General features: G+C 44.8%; 7 protein-coding genes and 1 non-coding gene across 8 annotated transcripts; 4 read left to right on the top strand and 4 right to left on the bottom strand.

Annotated features, from left to right (window-relative positions):
• Positions 1-43: 43 nt before the first annotated feature.
• KAR2 (LALA0S04e07338g1_1) lies at positions 44-2,092 on the bottom strand (the record flags this gene model as incomplete). The annotated part of the gene is made up of 1 exon (XM_022772892.1): positions 44-2,092. The coding sequence occupies one exon, from the start codon at positions 2,090-2,092 to the stop codon at positions 44-46; it is 2,049 nt and encodes a 682-aa protein (XP_022628311.1).
• Positions 2,093-3,194: 1,102 nt separating this feature from the next.
• Positions 3,195-3,947, top strand: TAD2 (LALA0S04e07360g1_1; the record flags this gene model as incomplete). Its single annotated transcript, XM_022772893.1, has 1 exon — positions 3,195-3,947. The coding sequence occupies one exon, from the start codon at positions 3,195-3,197 to the stop codon at positions 3,945-3,947; it is 753 nt and encodes a 250-aa protein (XP_022628312.1).
• A 55-nt stretch (positions 3,948-4,002) lies between these two features.
• On the bottom strand, positions 4,003-5,274 carry SNX4 (LALA0S04e07382g1_1; the record flags this gene model as incomplete). The annotated part of the gene is made up of 1 exon (XM_022772894.1): positions 4,003-5,274. One exon carries the CDS (start codon positions 5,272-5,274, stop codon positions 4,003-4,005), a length of 1,272 nt encoding a protein of 423 aa, XP_022628313.1.
• Positions 5,275-6,092: 818 nt separating this feature from the next.
• BRE2 (LALA0S04e07404g1_1) lies at positions 6,093-7,481 on the bottom strand (the record flags this gene model as incomplete). The annotated part of the gene is made up of 1 exon (XM_022772895.1): positions 6,093-7,481. The coding sequence occupies one exon, from the start codon at positions 7,479-7,481 to the stop codon at positions 6,093-6,095; it is 1,389 nt and encodes a 462-aa protein (XP_022628314.1).
• Positions 7,482-9,015: 1,534 nt separating this feature from the next.
• Positions 9,016-11,730, top strand: PPR1 (LALA0S04e07426g1_1; the record flags this gene model as incomplete). Its single annotated transcript, XM_022772896.1, has 1 exon — positions 9,016-11,730. One exon carries the CDS (start codon positions 9,016-9,018, stop codon positions 11,728-11,730), a length of 2,715 nt encoding a protein of 904 aa, XP_022628315.1.
• Positions 11,731-11,974: 244 nt separating this feature from the next.
• LALA0_S04e07448r lies at positions 11,975-12,089 on the top strand. Its single transcript has 2 exons — positions 11,975-12,013; positions 12,045-12,089. It is a non-coding gene; the product is annotated as a tRNA-Leu (tRNA).
• Positions 12,090-12,495: 406 nt separating this feature from the next.
• On the top strand, positions 12,496-13,473 carry CRC1 (LALA0S04e07470g1_1; the record flags this gene model as incomplete). The annotated part of the gene is made up of 1 exon (XM_022772897.1): positions 12,496-13,473. The coding sequence occupies one exon, from the start codon at positions 12,496-12,498 to the stop codon at positions 13,471-13,473; it is 978 nt and encodes a 325-aa protein (XP_022628316.1).
• Positions 13,474-13,568: 95 nt separating this feature from the next.
• On the bottom strand, positions 13,569-14,744 carry KTR1 (LALA0S04e07492g1_1; the record flags this gene model as incomplete). The annotated part of the gene is made up of 1 exon (XM_022772898.1): positions 13,569-14,744. One exon carries the CDS (start codon positions 14,742-14,744, stop codon positions 13,569-13,571), a length of 1,176 nt encoding a protein of 391 aa, XP_022628317.1.
• Positions 14,745-14,999: the final 255 nt, after the last annotated feature.

Genomic DNA, 14,999 nt, shown 5'->3' on the forward strand with positions numbered 1-14,999 from the left:
GATAATGCTAGGCCGAACAATGCGGCAGATTAAGACTTGTAAATCACAATTCGTCATGGTCAAAGTAATCGTCGTCTTCATCTTTATCTTCATCTTCCCCATCAGCACCAGTAGCACCTGCACTACCATATAGCTTCGAGGTTATTGGGTAAGCGACTTGAGACAAAGATTCGAACTTCTCCTTGAAGTCCTCAGCCACGGCGGTGTCGAAGTTGTCCTCAATCCATTCCAAGGCATCGTTGGCGGCGTCCAACAAGGTTTCCTTGTCTTCTTCCTCGAACTTGTCGGCCAATTCTCCGTTGATTTGGTTCTTCAAAGAGTGAGCGTAATTCTCCAATTGGTTACGAGCCTCAATCTTGGCTCTCACCTCAGCGTCTTCAGAAGCGTATTTTTCGGCTTCTTCCATCATCTTTTCGATTTGCTCAGGAGTCAATCTGCCCTTGTCATTGGTGATAGTGATGGAGTTGGACTTACCCGTGCCCTTGTCGGTGGCCGAGACCTTCAAAATACCATTGGCGTCTAGCGCAAAAGTAACTTCGATCTGTGGAACACCTCTTGGAGCAGAAGGAATGCCAGTAAGCTCAAATTCTCCAAGTCTGTTGTTGTCCTTGGCCATGGCTCTTTCACCCTCGTAGACTTGAATCATAACGGTTGGCTGATTGTCGACGGCCGTAGAGAACATTTGTGACTTTTTGGTTGGGATAGCGGTGTTTCTCTTGATTAATGGAGTCATGACACCACCAGTGGTCTCAATACCCATAGTTAGAGCGTTGACATCCAAAAGAACAATGTCTTCCACACTTTCTTCACCTGACAAGACACCAGCCTGAACTGCAGCACCATATGCGACAGCCTCATCAGGGTTAATACCCTTGGAGGCCTTCTTACCACTGAAATAAGATTCTAGCAAGCTTTGGACCTTTGGGATTCTGGTGGAGCCACCAACCAACACAATGTCGTCAATGTCCTCCTTGTTAACACCAGCATCAGCCAATACTTTTTCAACAGGCTTCAAAGTCTTCTTGAACATAGCCAAATTCATTTCTTCAAACTTAGCTCTCGTTAGAGTTTCACTGAAGTCAATACCGTCAACAAAAGAGTCAATTTCCACACGGGTCGACATTTGGTTGGACAAAGTACGCTTAGCCTTCTCAGCTTCTCTCTTAAGCTTAGCCAAAGCCTTGCTGTTCTTGCTGACGTCGATGTTGTGCTTCTTCTTGAACAATTGCATGAAATGACGAACAAGTCTGTAATCGAAATCTTCACCACCTAGATGGGTGTCACCAGCAGTAGCCTGGACCTCGAAAACACCACCTTCGATAGACAACAGTGAAACGTCAAAAGTACCACCACCCAAATCGTACACAATGATCTGGTGCTCTTCCGCAGATTTGTCCAAACCGTACGCAATGGCAGCGGCAGTAGGTTCGTTGACGATTCTCAAGATGTTGAGACCGGCAATAGTACCGGCGTCCTTGGTGGCTTGTCTCTGGGCGTCGTTGAAATACGCTGGGACGGTCACGACGGCATGGGTAACTTTTTTGCCAAGATAGTCCTCAGCGATTTGCTTCATTTTACCCAAGATCATGGCCGAGATTTCTTCGGGCGTGAATAGTTTTTCTGCGCCCTTCACATCGACCTTCACCACTGGCTTGCCATCTTTGTTAACCACACTGAAGGGTAGATGCTTGATGTCTCTTTGTACGGAGTCGTCTGTGTATTTCAGACCGATTAGTCTTTTAACGTCGAAAACCGTGTTGTGAGGGTTTGAGGCAACCTGGTTCTTGGCGGCGTCACCAATGAGTCTTTCGTCGTCTGTGAAAGCCACGTAAGAGGGTGTGATTCTGTTACCTTGTTCGTTGGCCAAAATTTCCGTTTTACCGTTTTTCATTACTGCAACACACGAATATGTTGTCCCCAGATCGATACCGATCACCGTGCCATATTCTTCCACCTCATCGGCTGCTCTGGCGAACCCACTAGACGAACGCGACGATTGCGAAGCCAACGGAAGTGCCACCAGGAACATCGCGTAGATGATAGCCGCGAACGACACCATCCATCCTCCAGATCTTGATCTGCTAAAAAGCATCTTAAATCGGCGCCTTGGAAAAAACTATTTTAGGTACGATTTTTTTTCTTGCGAACTACCAATTGTTCTAGATTTCAACAATGCCAATGTCAGTTGGTCAGTGTTCCTGTGAGTGTTTGTGAAACCCGGAAACCGTTGAGTTTTTGAAACTTTATTCGGTTGTTACGTCTAGTTCTTCAAACCTTTCGCGTTTATATAGGTGGCAAACTCAGAAAAGACACGTTGGTCAAAATAGTGGGAAATAATTGAAAGTTCTGGAAAAGTCTTTTGGTACGAGGGAAGTGCGTCAGTAAATACCAAACGTGATGGAAGGGACGAGTCGAGAAAGATAGCCGAAAACACGCAATGGGGAGGTTAGACGGTCTTTTGTAGAGTGTTTGATGGTCTTATAAATGTAGTTGTTCAGTGTGGATGGCGACTATCTTTCAGACGACATCGGTGTGTATGGTGATTGTCGGCCACTGGCTTTTGGCCAAGGTCTATGGATATAAAGTGTATTGCTGTCGCAAATAAGACTCTACAGCTCGAAAGAGAGAAATACACATACACACATGTGCGTGAACTATTATCGTCATGTTTCAAACATTGATCTTGAGCTGGATCTGGATCACGTGCCTTGTGACGCATTGAATAATTAGTATAGCACCACTGTCGTTGAGGGTATTCTCGAACAGCTCTGACAACACAGGACGAACTACACTAGAGGTGCCTTTATTTTTGCGTATTTTCAGGTCGTAGAGGTTTCCATCCCATCTCAACCCCTGAGAAATGTATTTTTTTTGGCAGAAAATAGTATTCTCCGTCGCGAGAACTGAAAGCTCATAATTGCGGCCCAGGATTACAGTGTGCCTCCATTTGGGTGCCCATCAACGCGACTTATGTCTTGGCCTTTCTCCAGAAGATTTTATTTCGTGTTAATGTTTTGGGTCTCACCTGTGACATTCATGTCCATCCAAGTGGATCACTTTTCACTAAATGTTGTCCTGAAGGTGTCCAGAGCCACCCGATGAGCTAGAATTATACCTCGACCTACATCAACAATTCTCAGACCTTACTAACAAACCTTGGAATCCCCAAAGCTCTCCAACGCATTAACTTCTCCATGGACCTCGAACACCATCTTCATTACATGCGCATGGCGACCAAGCTTGCCAAATACGCTTTGGACCATGACGAAACTCCCGTTGCTTGCATATTCGTATATACACCTACAAACCAAGTAGTGGCCTATGGGATGAATGACACAAACCGATCTCTCACGGGCATTGCACACGCCGAGTTTATGGGCATAGAACAAATACAGGCTAAATTTGGTGCCCTTGACACCAGTGTATTCCAGAACATTATACTCTACGTCACCGTAGAGCCTTGCATAATGTGTGCCTCAGCTCTAAAGCAGCTCGGGATACAAAAGGTCGTTTTCGGGTGTGGAAACGAAAGATTCGGAGGTAATGGTTCAATACTCAAAATTCATCAGGACTCGTCCACTGCGCCCAAAAATAAGTATTGGTCCTTACCTGGTCTTTTGAGAAGAGAAGCGATTATGCTCTTACGGTATTTTTACGTGCGAGAAAATGAACGATCACCAAAACCACGAACCAAAGCGAATAGGAAACTCGACCTGACAACTTTTCCTCCCATGGATTGGAGCTCATACCTTTCTCGGGAAGACTTCACCAATATTTACGGTTCTGCATTCCTCAAGTTCTACGACAACAGACTTGATCTCAGTGAGAAACTGGATTGGAGCCTCATAGACAATAACCAAGATCTATTTTTCCAGGAACTCCAAGCCAAATGCGAGGAATTCTCCCTGCAGACTAGCAAAAAATCGAAACCGGAAACCGTGAGCTAACTCTAAAAAAAAAAGTAAGATAGACGCATAATTACTAATACTAGGCCAGGCCTAATCATAAACCTTCCTCCACTTTTGTCCAAGTGTCCACCATTTTCTTGTAAAAATCAATCTGATTGTCGGCCAGTGACGCTAAAGAGTTTTTCAATTCTTTCGTTTTGATTTCTTCAAAAATGGCCACCTCTTTTAGAACGGCGCGCTCAAATGCATCTGCTACCTCTTTAGCATTGTCGACTTCGCCTGTCAGTGATGTGATCTTGGACTCAAGCTTAGAGATCTTCTCTCGTCTTGCCGCTTCTTGATTAATACCAGCTAGTTCTTCTAGCTTACTGGTGAAAAAATTCCCGCCTCCGTAACCTGAAATCAGATTATTCTTTTCATTGATCGACCTCGTTAGGTAGTTGCTTAGCTCTTCGTAATCAATTTGTTTTTGATCCTTCATTTTGACCGTTTGGTTGACACTGTCGATATAATGCTCTAAATCTTTCAAATCAACAATGTACTCGTATTCCAGAAATTTGCTTAGATCCTTGAGTCCATACGACAGTTGAGAGATACCTTCATTGAAAAGCTTGACTTTTGATCTTAGAGTTTCATCCTCAACAGAATTATTAGAGACCAGTTCCTGCAGGTCCTGAAGATGCGTGCTAAATTTCAGGTAATCATCCGATATCGAATCCTGTCGTTTCACAACTCGATGAAAGACCTTGTCAATTTTGGAGACATTATGATCTAATTTATCGCTTTTCTCTTTGATCTCCACAAATTCCTCAGTTTGATTATGCACAGACTTAAATGCGTTCATGAAAGTATCACTCACCTCATCTTTGCCACCGTTCAATGATCCTGACAGACTACGACGGTACGCATCCCAGTCCCCACTGGTCAAAAATGTCATCAGGAGTTGCGATTTAGAAAGCACCGGGTGTTCCGAAATTCGTCTCAGAAAATTTTGTAGACTATGACATCTCTTTTGCGTGAAAGTTTGACTGAACCGGTCACCTGCGATGTACTGGAAGACCTTCTTGTCCGGAAGTGGAGGAATCACACACGTAGGATTATCCTGGCTTAAAATACTTTGCAGCAGCAGAAAATCGCTATAACGCCTGTGGACTACTATAATCTCTACCGAGTTTCCATCATTTTTGTCTTGCGAATGGTTTTGCTGCTTATGATATGCATCGTAGTACGATTTATCGCTGGTTTTTGTTGAAATTTGATAAGTCACGTAAAAGGACGATTTGCCTTGTTCATCCCGTTGTTTTTGTGGATCTGAAACAAGTATGGAGAGTTGAAGAGGTTCATTACTGTTTGGCGTCTCATTCATAGCGAAGTTCAGTATACCTCTTGTCTAGAACCCGAATTAATGGAAAACACTGTTTGTCGATCTAATACCGACAGAAAAACAGCCCCACCGTTTGTCCAAGAAAAAAGCCTCTCAGTGGAAGCCCGTGAAAATGATGCAGAAGTTTCACGCTGAGGACGTCCAGGACTCAGCGATTGACAATGGTTATCGTTTTCTTAGTCAACAAGTCGATGGTTTCGTCAAACCCCTTGGGTACGGTAGTATAATAATTTGAATATTCTGGATTGTAGCTTTGGACGAACATCGATGGTGAGCCTGCAGAGGTAGAGTAAGAACAATGTTTAAAACAATTTTAAATGGGAGTCTGTTTGCTTAATTCAATGACTATTCGAGAAGTTCAATAGTTCATGCCATTTATTGTGACATCCGAAAATTTTGGTTTGTTCCACGATAAGCTCAAAGGTAGACAGTGCTTTTTTTCTTTTCTTGATTTACCATTCGATAAGCTCCTGCCACTAACGAAGCCTAGACAATTTCGAAGTGACCGATAGGCTGTAGTAATCTTTCTGGGGTCCTCGAGGATAAATTGTAAGCAACGAAAGACATCTTATTCACCTTTTGGACATGAGTGCGGCTAATACCTAAATGACGTGACTTTGACTTCAGATAAGCCATCACCACCATGGCATAAACAACCAAAGAATCAACGACATGGTAGAAGAGACAGAATGCGTCTTCGTGCGAGTTCTTGCAATATCAACACACGGGACCCTGAAGGAAAAGTCACTGCTTCTTTCCCGTTTTTTCTTGACTCAAGCGGCAATTGCGTTTAAACCAGCTTAAATCAAAGCCAACGGCTCATTGTCACTCAGCAACTCGGCTTCAACCTCATCGATAATGTCCCAGACGATATCGTCGGCAATTTGCTCCTGAAAAATATCATTGGCGGGCTTGAGTTCGGGCATTGTAGCTCGAATCGCGTCCCAGTGCTTGAAATCGTTAATTGCGGTGAGCAGTTTCGCACTGCCGCCATTGAAGCAGCTCACTGTTGGATAATAACCGAGCCTGCCATTGTTCACATATTTGTTTTTCAAGATGCTGTGAGGACGACGCTTGTGATCGACCTTGTTTTGAACATCGTCCCCTTCTGCGCTGCCACCCGTTTCGTTTCTCCAGTAGTTAAAATAAAGCTTCTCATTATATTTCAGTTCGCTGAAGGGCGGCAGAAACGGTTTGAGTTGCTCGAATGCCACCCCAAGCTCTTGACCATTCAAGAAAACCTTGAGAAAAGAATCTTTAAGAGAGTAGAAATCTTGCCGCTCACGCTTATCGGACGTGTAGTATTCCGGCTTGGTTGTCTTCACGTAGTCGGTAGCTTCAAAAAACAGTTGATTTTTGTATCGAATAGCAATTTGGTCGCGTATTATATTGGAAAGATCTTGATCGCGCAACAGGTCTTTTTGAAACTCGCGGGCAAGTTTTTTAGCTCTTTTCTTCACAGGCGCATCTGCCGAATTTTCGACCGGCGTTGAGAGCGCGGCAATCTTAAATTCTGTAAAGTCCCTGGCCTGAGCTATTTGGCTCTCTGTAGAGGGTAGATGCAACACGAATCCTAGTCGGTCTCCCGCTTTTATCTGACCCGAGGGGAGTTCCTGAGCCATTTTACCATCGTGGATCGATTCTAAACTGAAGTTCCGAATACCGTAACCATATAGATCAAACCCAACTGGACACTCCAGAGACGCTTCCCTTCGCGAAACACCGAACCTTAAGTTAGGCATACTGTTAATTTTATCTTTCAAGGACTTCAAATCGGCATCGGGGCTCAAATCGAGCTCGTCATTTTTCAAGATGTCGACTTCCCAATAAACTGTTCCTTCCTTTATGCAAGCATCACACCTTGCTGTTCTCCATCCTAATAGTTTTGGCACGCCAATTGCATTGTTCAAAGGCGGAAGTACACTCATGTCCTCAGCCCTATCCATGTAGTTGAAGCCTGCCACATCAAATGGGTACTCACTTGTGGCATATTTAAGCGTCCTGAAAAGTGGGTTGGCAGAGCACGGTGTGTAAATAAAGTTTCTTCTGTTCAGCGGTATATCTTCTGGTTTTACAAGTTCTTCATCAACTTGCGAAAACACGGGCAGTGATGGCCGTGGATGGGTGGCTGATTCATTCTTGGCAACGAAATCAGTATCCAGTTGATACGGAATAGTGATGAATTTCATCTCGTCTCTCTGAGTGGCTTTAAAACCCTATCTTCTCGACATGCTTGTAAAGGGACTTGCGAGAGCCTAAATCTTGGAGCCATGCATGTGTATACGTCAAATACGTTCAAGAAGACCCAATATGAAAAATTAATGTCACGTGTTAAATGTTTACCAAACAAACTGCCAGGATGAGTAGCCTCGGCGGCTAATGTCAAATAACACTATGATGCAACTTTCAATGAGTCCTCTTACTTTTATTTCAACCCAGCAGCTCGAGATCCTCAGAGATCTTGGCCTGGATACCAGTAGACCTCGCCAAAAAGTGCAGCAAAATAAACTGGAATTCGAGAAAATAGTGCCAAAAACCTAGTCGTGAGAACTCTTAATGTAGTCGATTATGCTAGTTCAAATCCTGTAAATGTGTGTACGTTTAAGTATCGGTAAATTCATTTCTTGGTGCTTTTGTTCAGCGTTCCCCCCTGCGCTGTTCAATTATGAGACCAAACAGAAGCCAACGTTTGAAGGGCTCACGGTCAAGCTTGAACGTAGATACAATCTAATCACACCGTCTATCCCATACTTATACTACCAAACTACCCGCAAAGAGAGGGCCAAATTACCATAACGCTGTTTTTACCGTTCAAAAGCGCTGTGAAGAGCCATGAAGAGCATAGTTATTGACCTGATATATTCAGCTCTGATTGGATAGCATCAATGGCTTATCACTATTCTTCTAAGCCGCCATGGTTTTGTTACCTTTAGTTTCGAGAGGTTGAAGATCATATATTAGCATCTCATCCTTAATTTATAATAGACAATGTGAGGAATGTAAGAAAGCTCGAAGAATTCGATATAAAAGTACGCAAACCATCTTAGAAACTTCTCATCTGTCACAAGTTATATCACTACTACTTTGCTTAACGATTGAGCGAGCTCTGGGGTTCTATAAGCTCTAATCAGGTTACTTCATTGCATCCAAGTGAACAGTGTCATAGAACGCTTAAACGTAGAAATGGAAAGGTTTGCTCGAGGGATTCTTGTCTTTCGTCAGCTAGTAGTAGGAATATTAATAGAAAGATGAATTTCGGCATCTGCTTATTGCGTCTCTAGTTGCTGCTACGTTTTAAGCCAATATTTGAACTCTGTCTAATTTTTCAGCGAACAGAATTATGGCCACTATTCGGTGGTGATTGAAAGCTCTCAAATATGCCTCCGATCTCAAATGGCTATTTGAGAGTCGATTGGTGGTATCGGCGCGGCCGTGCAATGAAGATGGAACCCGAACTACTCAAAACAAAACCATTCTCGCAAGAGCGTCTCATGTTTTCCGATTGGTCCCATGAAATTGAACTCAAAGTCCATCAATACAGTCTTACCATCTGAACAGTGCTCTCGAGCACTCCACAGATGTGTTCACCGACAGCTGGCTTGTTTTAAAACTTGTGGTACTCGCGACAGAAGATACGAGTACATTAATAATAGTTCAGATGAGATACGCTCGACGGAGATGAGAAGCACATAACAGCGCTGAGTTTAAAGAGATCCTAGTGGCATGGGTGAGATCGATGGGAAGCGACATGAGCCCGATAGGGCGCACGACGATGACGAAGAACCTACACGAAAGCGGCCGTCTTCTGCAATAATGGGTATCACTCGGTCTATCGCAGCTTGCAAGAGATGTAGGATGAAGAAAATAAAGTGCGATCAACGGTTCCCCACTTGCTCTAAATGCGCATCTTCAAACTCGCCGTGTGTTTCTGTGGATCCAGCAACCGGCCGAGATGTTCCGAGATCATATGTGGTTTACTTGGAGGATAGACTGGAGGCGATGATGCAGAAACTCACCGACTGTGGAGTAGATCCCAGTGAAGTCCAAGGAAACATCCCAGCAACGGATCAAGACAATGCTTGCGATCTCGGGATTTACGAGGAAAGACTCAGGTCAGAGCATAAAATACAGCACGATAACGCTATTGCGGGCTACATCATAAACAATGGAACGTCCATGAAGAAAGGAGTGATCAAAAGCGCAAAGCGGGAGATCGATTCGTCCGAGAATTGCTCTATATCCAGTGAACATGAAGCCTGCGAGCCTATCTCAGAACTAAGTGAATCTGCTAAAAGCATTCAAGGACTTGGTTCCATGAAGCATTCACACCAAAAATCGACAGAGTCTACCTTGGGTGCTGCCTCCAATTCTTATTTGGGGGATTCCTCCGGTATTCCATTTGCCAAGCTCATATTAACCGCGATAAACTTTATGCCTGATGCAGTAGAACAAGCATCAAAGGAAGCGGACGATGGCCCTGTAGAAGACAATGACAACAGCGAGCTCAAGCTATCTTTTTTGCCAAACAAAAAAAAAGCCCAAGCTTTGATCTCCCAGTATTTCACTAGTTGCAATGCTCAGCTCCCAATCTTACATCGAGAGTACTTTTTAAGGAAATTCTTTGAGCCTGTATACGGACTATGGGATACCAATGTCTCCTTGAGCTCTGACACCACAATGATCAACAAAAATTTCAAGCTCCCATCGGAAAAAACCCACCCAGAACTACAAGGTGAGCAATGGTACAAGCCATCACTCTCGCTGCAGGATAGTGAGGATCTGAAAATTCCAGGTAAGTTTCACATACCGCTCTTTTTTTTGAATATTGTGATGGCCATTGGGGATTCTGCAAAGATTTTAGCAGCTGATGAACGCGAGTCGGCAGCTTTTAAAGGCCGAGCATCAGCACTAATTGACGCTTTGTTCAAATCCGATGATCAAATGGAAGCCTTAGCGGGCACTCTACTGGTTGCTCAGTACTCAACTATGCGACCAAATGTTCCCGGGGTGTGGTATACAATGGGTTCAGCCTTGCGACTTGCGGTAGATCTTGGCTTACATGCAGAGAAGTTGAATCAGAACTACGACCCTTTTACGAGGGACATGAGACGAAGATTGTTTTGGTGTACATATTCACTAGATCGTCAGATCTGCGCATTTTTCGGTCGTCCATTTGGAATTCCCGATGAAAACATCACCAGTGCATTTCCTAGTGCACTAGATGACGCTTTGATCACTACTACTGTGGACGATATAGATGACTATTCGGAAGCCAAAAGCGCAATGGCATCTTACAAATGCGTGGCGCTTGCGTTTTTCAAAATACGAAAGCTTCAAGCCAACATCGTGCAGGTACTATATACCCAAAAGAAGCTCCCTGGAGGTTCAGAAAATCTGGCTGCATGGAGAGAAAAGATGAACGGATGTTTAGATGATTGGTTTCTTAAACAGGTGCCCAAGACTACTAGAAAGATGAATTGCGATTTCCGGAGTGATCTTTTCCAGCTCGAGCTTTTCCACTCGAAGGTTTTGCTCTACGGCTTATGTCCAAAATCAATGCATTTAGACGAGCATGGCCACAAGATGGTGTATCACGGTACTAAGGGTATCATTGACGTCTACTACAAGTTGTGCAAAGAGGGGAATATAATGTACACATGGTTTGCCGTACACACGCTATTTATGTCTGGTGTTACGTTTTTGTACGTACTTCACAACGCTGGCGTTGAATTAGGAGAGACGATCCAGGATGCGGAGAGAACGTGTGTGCAGTTAGTGTACGTTTTGGAGAAACTGGTTGGGAAATGCGAGGCTGCGAAGAAGGGTTCGATTATTTTCAAGGTACTCTCAGCTGCGATTTTGAAACTAAAGATAGAGAAGTCTGAGCGGTCACGATCGGGGGCACAGCCCGCGCCGCCACAACGAGAGCCTGAGCGCAAATCTGACACCTCTTCATCAAGTAGTTCACGTCTTGCGTTGGACCCGGTCGAAAGCAGCGACGGCAGTTTGGTTGCTCTTGGTGAAGAGCCACGCTTCAACGCTGCGACTGGAGTGGATTACGGTGCGCTTGACCAATTTTTCGCGGAACTCGATAAACTTTCCCCATTCTCAGATCTGGGCGCAGATCTGAGTGCGGATATTGCCAAGAGCTATGAATCTCCGACACAATGGGTGTCGCCAGCGGCGCCCGGTGCTCATCCGGCAAAATCCGCTGCTGCTGAACCTGTTAAACCAGAAACCGGTGAAGTACAGCCCCAGGAAAAATCCGATTCGGAAATTTCCGCAACACACACGGCTTCTGATCGTGCAAAGTCGACGTCCAACGATGGCCAGCGTGTCTACGACATGATGAGCCAGTTTAGCGTGGAAACCGTGTGGGACCAGGTATTCAACACTGGCGGCGTCTATGGCGTGAGCTACGGCAACCAGGATCAGTAAGAAAAAAGTAAAACGAAGTGTGTAACACTGCATGCATATTTAAATGTCTATATGGCGATACAAGGACGGATTCTAGACTGAAACTCCACCCTATTGGTACTGAATCTTCTGTCATTCCTAAACTGCAACTGGATTCTAGACTTTATATACGTATTGTGCACCCTGCATACATGCCAGAATTGCTCCAACACATGCTCTTGAGACCTGGGTATATCGTATCGATTTACCTCTAAATTTCAATAACGGTTGTTTGGCCGAGCGGTCTAAGGCGCCTGATTCAAGATAATTATCTTAACGCTGTAATACAGCGGAATCCTCAGGTATCGTAAGATGCAAGAGTTCGAATCTCTTAGCAACCATTATTTTTTATTTTTCACTGTTTCTCAAAAAACATCCCAAAGCGAGCAAATTTCTAGCCACAGTCATCTCTGTTTCAGATCTAAGGCTTCGCTGCCGTTTCGTTGTATTCCCTTGTCTTTCGTGTTCAATTCTCTCCATTGCGCCTGTCTCCGCGTTTTTCCTATGGTCACTATAAAGTGTGACAGGTCTCCCCACAATGACAGTGGAAGATCTCAGGTATATAAAGGACAACTTCAAGACAGAACTCTTCGCAAACAACTCATCCTTTGTGATGACCAGACTATAGTTTAGTGACGAGGTATAAACGAAACTGTGTAACGTGTAGCGTATTAGAAAGTTAGGTTTAGGTTTTGATTTAGGTCCAGCTTAGTCTCAGTTAGATAGTATTACATAGACCATATAGTGATGTCAGCGACAGTGGAGCAGGACGGAGGAGAGCTGGAAGCCATGTTGAAGGAAACGCAACAAGACTCGAAACCGAACGGTGTTTCGGTAATAGACAATTTGAAGTCTTTAGCAGCCGGTGGCGTCGGAGGAGTGTGTGCTGTGGTCACAGGACACCCTTTTGACCTGATTAAAGTGCGGTGTCAGTCGAACCAGGCCTCTGGAACGGCAGATGCAGTGAAAAAAGTGCTGCTAGAGGCCAGAGGTCAGCCAGGACCGCTGGTTTTGAACCAATTGCGAGGATTCTATCGAGGCGTAATTCCACCGCTGCTGGGAGTAACTCCGATCTTTGCAGTGTCGTTCTGGGGGTACGATATGGGCAAACGGCTGGTAACGTGGGGTTCGAGCCCGAAAACTGAAATTGCAGGCTCCAGCTCCAAAACTACGCCATTGAGCACCGGCCAGCTGGCTCTGGCAGGTCTGCTCTCTGCAGTCCCTACTACGTTGGTCACTGCACCGACAGAAAGGGTTAAAGTCGTGATGCAAACCACGGAAGGGGCCTCTTTTGTAGGCGCTGCAGGAAAACTTGTGCGTGACGGAGGTGTCAAATCGCTATTTCGCGGTTCTTTGGCCACCTTGGCTCGTGACGGACCCGGCAGTGCCCTGTATTTTGCATCCTACGAGGTCTCCAAACGTTACTTGTCTAGGCTCCAATCAGACGACTCTCTCAGCATCACAAACATCTGTCTTGCCGGTGGCATTGCAGGCATGAGCATGTGGATCGGGGTTTTTCCGATCGATACTATAAAGACAAGACTACAATCCAGTGCATCGGCCAGTACGATGTCAGAGGCAACTAGAGAAATTTACCGTCGAGCAGGAATCAAGGGTTTTTTTCCTGGGTTGGGACCCGCTCTGATGAGAAGTTTTCCGGCTAACGCTGCCACATTTCTTGGCGTCGAACTCACACACCAGCTGTTCAAACACTACAATATGTGAGTGCAGCGATCGTAAAAAAAAAACCTTTTTCGAAGTGTTACCTAAAATCCCCTAGGTGAATCATATTTAGCACTATGCAAACATCTTATATCCAATCAATCAGCATATTTCTGCCATCCTCTAGGTTTCTCCATCTTCGAGACGGTGTAAAACTTGGACGTGCAAGAATAACCTCTCCATGTAAAATCATCGTCGGGATTACAGTTGCAACGATTGTTGAGTCTGATGCTTTCTTCAATTGGGCAGGAATGGAATGGAACATGGTAGTAACCAATATCGCCGAAATGGTGTATTTCTGAACGATCCAAGAATAGCGCAGCACCAATGGTATGAACTGGAGCATCACCCCAACGCTCGTAGAAAAATCCACCCGCTCGATCCAAATAATCGAAATACGCAGAGTAAGCGGGTCCACGCCACAAGTCTAGCCAGCCAACTTCGAAATTCGACCAAAAATGGCACAAATTGTAGGATGCACCATCGTCGTCGGAAAGGAAGTCAAGCATGTTATTTGGGTGCAGCAATGTTGGATTTTTCTCCATGAATTCTTTGGTGGTGTCCCACAGGGTCTTGATGGTAGCTTCATACTCCCTTAAAGAAATGGTGAAAGCGTATTTCTTGCCGTTGTCCTTCATGAACTTGAAAATGTCGTAGTCCACGTCGCAATAGATACGAGTGTCTGGTTCCACACGCCAATACCAGTCGTAATCGGCTAATAGTTCGTGTCTGTAGAAAAATCCAGACTCGAAACGGCACATGTGTCTGTAAGGAAGCGAATCACCGTAGATAATTTGGTCCTCACGCATTTGTTCTCGGACTTTTGCTGCTTTATCCTGGTCAATCCATTCCGGGATAGACCAGTGTTCTGCCGGTACAAGCCCATACTTGGTTGTGCCGCTTACCATTGCAGTCGTGACACGCTTGAACTCTTCACTGAATTCTTTGTCGTTGAGAAAAACCCAGTCGTACTGAAACTTACTGTTAAAACGGTCTTCCACGCTAGCAATCGATCCCAAAAGCGAGTAAAGATCCTCGTTACGAGCCAGCGTTACAAACGTCGCTTTTTCCTTAGATCCCTTGTACTTAGCATGTTTCACTTTGCGGTAAGTGTACCCATTTGACGCGTCCCGAATCTTGTGTGTTTGCAGTCCTCCAACGCTGAAAGAACCGCTTCCAATATTGGTACCCTGCACCAAGAGCCACAGGGAGGTCGCAATAATGCACGCGGCAGCAACCGCACGAGTTGTGCCACTTTTCAGGTTCAATTGCATGCCTCAATGGCCGTTTTAAAGTTAATGTGGTTGGATGTGTTTGGTGGATGTTGTTGATGTAGGTGATGACAGCTGTCCAGTCGGAGATAATTTTTCAATATATAAAAAGAAGTCACGAAATGTCAAAGTGATAAAATTAAGTCCAAGTAGAAACGGGTGAGAAACGAAGACTTCAATTAGTGTGAGAAGGGCGCTGGAAAGGGCGGTATTCAAGCTCAGATATTAATCCAGGTTCATTCGAGGATTTGGCAATTT

The sequence above is a fragment of the Lachancea lanzarotensis genome, scaffold LALA0S04 (genome assembly GCF_000938715.1).
Source record: "Lachancea lanzarotensis genome assembly LALA0, scaffold LALA0S04, whole genome shotgun sequence".
NCBI classification, from domain to species: domain Eukaryota; kingdom Fungi; phylum Ascomycota; class Saccharomycetes; order Saccharomycetales; family Saccharomycetaceae; genus Lachancea; species Lachancea lanzarotensis.